The 4,743-nt window shown below is 52.6% G+C and overlaps 1 protein-coding gene across 1 annotated transcript in view; it reads right to left on the bottom strand.

The window, feature by feature from the left end:
- Positions 1 to 1,958, bottom strand: part of ZIC2 (Zic family member 2) — an 8,428-nt gene extending 6,470 nt beyond the window's left edge. The window contains 3 exon segments of the mRNA XM_029961001.1: positions 919 to 1,251; positions 1,314 to 1,397; positions 1,691 to 1,958. Coding sequence (XP_029816861.1) covers positions 919 to 1,251; positions 1,314 to 1,397; positions 1,691 to 1,958 — 685 coding nt within the window.
- Positions 1,959 to 4,743: the final 2,785 nt, after the last annotated feature.

Below are 4,743 nucleotides of genomic sequence, written 5' to 3'. Positions count from 1 at the left end.
CTTTCTTTCTTTCTTTCTTTCTTTCTTTCTTTCTTTCTTTCTTTCTTTCTCTCTCTTTCTTTCTTTCTTTCTTTCTTTCTTTCTTTCTCTTTCTTTCCTTTTTTTCTTTTTCTTTCTCTACTTCTCTTTTTCTCTCTCTCTTTCCTCCTTTATTTTCCCTCATCTTCTCTTTTCCTTCCTCCCTTCCTTCCTCTCCTTTCCCTCCCTTTCTTTTCCTTTCTCTTTTATTTCTTTATTCTCTTTCTTTATTCCTTTCTCTCCTTTTTCTTTCCTTCCCTTCTTTTCTTGCGCCCCCTCCCCTCACCCCTCGCTCTGCCCGCTCAGCGGCGCCGACACCGGGGCGCTTTCAGGGGGACGCGGTGAATTCCATCCGGAGCCCCCGTAGGCTGGCCGCGCTCTGCTATTCTTTCAGGGCTCCAGCCCTACTCTCTCTGCAGGAAACAGAGGAGCTGATCCAAGTTCAAAGTCACGTCGCCGTCCCTCCTAAGAAGTGCTTTATTTCCCTCTGAACCGCAAAACCTCTTTCCCCCGTGTCACAGGGTAACAAGGGAAGGGAGCGAGGGAGGAAGGAGGGGGAGCAGAGGCACCGGCAGCCAGCCCCGCAATCTCTCGTCGGGCCACCGCCACAAACGCAGCCTGCGGCTTACAGCAGCTTTCGAGGGAGGAAAGCAAGCGGTCACCCAAAGTCGGTGCTAAATCGGTTTATTGAAAGAAGTTTTTCAACAGGTTTCTGGAGGTGCCAGACCTGCAGAGCAAACGTCGGCTTCCCCGGGAAACCGCTCATGTCTTTGTAAGTTTTCCGAAATTCTCTTTAAAACTGCTCTGCTCTTTTTCTTGCCGGCTGGTGATGTGGAGAGAGCTAGTGGGGGGGTCGGGGCGAGGGAAAGCAATTTCTTGCTTCCCCTGGACTGTACCTACCGTCTTCGCCTGCTAGCCCCTTTTCCCGGGAGGTGTCAGCGCCCTCTGGGGAGTATCCGCGCCCCCTCCTTCCATCGCCCCCTCCTCGGTAACCGTAGGTACCGCGGTGGGGGCGCAGGCTGTGGAGGATGCGGCCGGCGACGGAGAAAAAGAAGTTGAAGGACCCATCGTGGGGAAGGAGGGATAGGGAAAGGGGGAAGAGAGGGTCTTTCCCCCAAAATTCATCCTTCCCACAGAGTAACAGGGATGAGGTGCGGGCCGAGGAGGGGGCGTGCGGTTGGCCGGTAGCCTGGGAAGAAGAGGCCAGTTGAGCGGCATCACTTGCACCGTTGTCTGTATCACAGACACTCATAAATTCAACAAGCTCATCAACAGGATATTAAGTTGCAGGTTACCTTTGATGGTGCCGATTCGAGCCACTTCTAGGCCGTTCGACCTATGACCCGTGAAGACCACATGTGTTGTGCTGTAGCCTCCCTCTGTAAAACACACGTTTCGGGACAAAAGTTCTTTGTCAGGCTCTACCGGCAGTGTAATGTAAAAGAAAAAGGGGAAATAATGAAAATCTCAGCCAAAGCTGTAACCTTCAAATAATTCTTAAAAAAAAAACCACAAGCCAAAGCAAAACAACAACAAAAAAATCAAAACAAACCCACGCTAGGCAGAGCAGGGGCAGGAGGAAGGAGCACGCTGTTTTCGTGCCATTAATATTTATTGTTTCTTCAGTTGCACTTATATATATGTATGTATAAAAGAAGTTGCTGTATAAAACCCCTCTCTCGGCAGTAATGGCGTGAGGCGGCGGGGGCGAGGAGCAGTGTAGCGTTTTTTTCCAGGACGGGAACCTTGGCCGAGTGGCAGCCGGTGCCTCTGCCCTGCCCAGCTGCGGCCGAGGGACGCGCAGAGCCGCGTACTTCGCGCACCCCGCGCCCTTCCCTGCTGCGCGCCTCATTCTGCAGCCAGCGTAGACCCGGCGCAACGCCCCCAAAATGGGGTCTGCGGCCGCACTGCCGGGCTTTATTATATGCACCTTCTTCCATCTGGAGATGCCCACATAAACGTTAGAGGCATGGAAGAAGCGTCCCAATAAAGGGCGATGGACTTTGTAATACAATTTATGCCGTCATTCATAAATAACAATGCCATATGGTAACCATATTGCTTATACAAGTAAAGCCGTCAAAGTGTCACTATTTGATTTATCTCAACAGCTTCTTCCAACGGTGACGTTCAGCTACAGAGAGAGGGGAAGGGGGAGAGAGAGATCAGAGCAAAATTTGGCCTGGGTTTCCTGAGACCGCCTCTCTCTTTATCTCTTTATTTCTCTGTAGGTATAGATAAATAGAAAGATAAATAGATAGATAGACAGATAGATAGACAGACAGAAAGAGAGAGAGAGAGAGACTGAAGGATGGAATTTTTTTTCCTTATTTTGTCCCTATTTGAGCAAACCCCGAAGGGATCCCTCTTTCCCTGGCGAGGCGCTCACTGAAAACAGCAGCTCCGAAACTTTTACTCGTAAATCCCTGTCCCAAAGATGTGGCGGGTCTCGGCCCCGGCAACCCGACGTCGGGCACGGTGCCGGCCCCCACTCGTGTCTGGGTGCCAGCCCTCGGGTTCCCACTTGGGTGCACAGAGCGACGACATTTGACTCAGGAGAAGTTTAATTTTTAAGGGTATAAAATATCCATCCGCTGAGCCCCTCAATAAAGGAGGGATGTGGAGTCTCACTGCCACATGGCTCTCTCTTTCCCTTTCGTGCCCCTGGGCAGCCACCCGCTCCCGCCCGAGCTCCCAGTGCCTCCATGTTATTCCTCCGATGGGATGGTGAGGAGGATACCGTGGTTACTCCCTGCCCGTGTCGGTCCCCACGGGGCTATGACTCGGGGCGCTCCCTCCTGGTACGGGCGGAATCCATCTCCAATCAAGCATGTTCGCGGAGGGCACCGCGCCACGGGCTCCCCCATGCCGCAAGGCAGCCCCAGGAGCAAAGCAAGCCACTCGCGACGGGTCGGGAGGAGGGTAGGCTTTTTCGGCAGATTTGGGGGAGATTTGGAGGTCTTGCCAAGGAAAACGGCAATCGCGCTCCCTTTCTAATGCTTCCCCAGAAGAATGCTTTACAAGTTATAAAATATTGCTCCCTGCTCCCTAACTATCAATAAGACGTGCATTAAAGACGATTGTTTGTAAATGGTGTTCATGATCATTAGCATACATTTACATAACGCAGCTCACAGCACAACGTTTTAGTTAAATACCTTCTAAAGCCGATAGCCCGAGCTCGGTTTATAGAGGAAGCTTTACGAAACAAATCTGAAGGCTTCCAGGCTTCACCCCGCCTCTGCAGCCCCCCCCATGTCCCTTAGCAGATTTGCCGGCGAGCGGGGCACTGTGGGAGAGTTTCGCAGCCGGCTCCGCCGCGGGAACAGGGTGCGTTCCGACCCCCGACGGGCGCTGCTGAGGTTTTTGGGGGGCTGTGGGGATAGCACAGTTCGCCTCCCTGTGTTGCAGGTCCAGAGGGCTGTAGCAGCCTGGGCCTGAGCTGGTATCGGTGAGTCAATGGGCTTTAAATTCTTCATGGCACTTTTGGAGATGGAAATGTCCAAAATTGTCCTGGCCCGGGCAGTCACCTTTGCTTTCTGGCGTTTGCAGCCAGTCCTAAAAATGGGCTAGTTTCCACCTGAGTCTCGATCAACCCCTCCCTCCCCACAGTCACAGGTCAGCTGCCTATTAGCCACCTATAAAATATTTTCATTGTTTTATAGCCTCTCATAAAAAGAAATTGATCGGGGGATATATTTGAGTTAAGACGTATTAAATCGATGACAGATACATATCACGCTGCTTTTAACAGGAGAGGGATGAGGAGCCGTGATGCTGTTCTTCATCTCCACAGCATCTCCTGTCAAACCATTCTGAACCTCAGTCCAGACACGTGCCCAGAATTTAGGGAGGGAAGGCACTGTTTGGACGGACGTATAGAAAACATACGTATATAAATACCCATACAGACGTACGGCTAGTTAGCGAGAAGTTTTTACTGTGCAATAAAACCATCAAGCAGTCCCTTTTAAAACCCGGGGATCATTTATTCCCGTTTCTTGCCTTGCAGAATCACTGAAACCCCCACCGTGGCCACTAGAGCTGGGAACAACGGTTCGGCTCTGGGGGGGGAAAGAGGGAACCGGCGGGTCTCGCTCCCCCTTGAGCAGTCCCTATAGCCTGTCCCACCCCTTCGGCAGCCGTGGGCCAAATCCTGCGAGTTTTCCTCGCGTGAGTAGCGGCGGGAGGGAGGGAGGAGGGAGTGCTGGAGCCTGGCCCAGGAAATGCCGGACCAGCACGGAGCTTCCTTTAAACATGGCTCAGCATAGGAAAAAGGACAAGACGAGCAGATGTAGTTTGGTCAAGGGGATTAGGTTGCCGGGGAGGGCCAGGGTGTGTGTGTATGGGCGTCCACTGGCATCCCCCACACCTCTTCCTCTCCTGGGATGGCGGAGGAGCGTCCCTCACTGCCCCATAGGTAAGGAAGGGCAGGTAGCCTGCCTGCACTTTCCAAGGAGAGCAGGAGCTCAAGGCATTCCCAGGGGGGCCAGTAGCCTAAAGAAAGCAGATGATATATCAATAAAAGCTACTTCTCCTCCCTCAGTCCTACAGAAAATTCACGACAATGCTCCTCTCCCCCTTTTGGCTCGGCAGGGAAATCCCGGCACTGCCTAGTCGTCCCCCTCGAACGACAGCATCCTTTGTGTCGACGGGGCAGCTTCGGCGCTCCACAAAGAGCTCCACTTTCGAGGACTACCACACCCCACACCCCAGGGGCGGTCC

The sequence above is a fragment of the Manacus vitellinus genome, unplaced genomic scaffold (genome assembly GCF_001715985.3).
Source record: "Manacus vitellinus isolate BGI_N305 unplaced genomic scaffold, ASM171598v3 scaffold_2_pilon, whole genome shotgun sequence".
Taxonomy (NCBI): Eukaryota; Metazoa; Chordata; class Aves; order Passeriformes; family Pipridae; genus Manacus; species Manacus vitellinus.
This window is presented reverse-complemented; position numbering and strand designations above follow the sequence as displayed.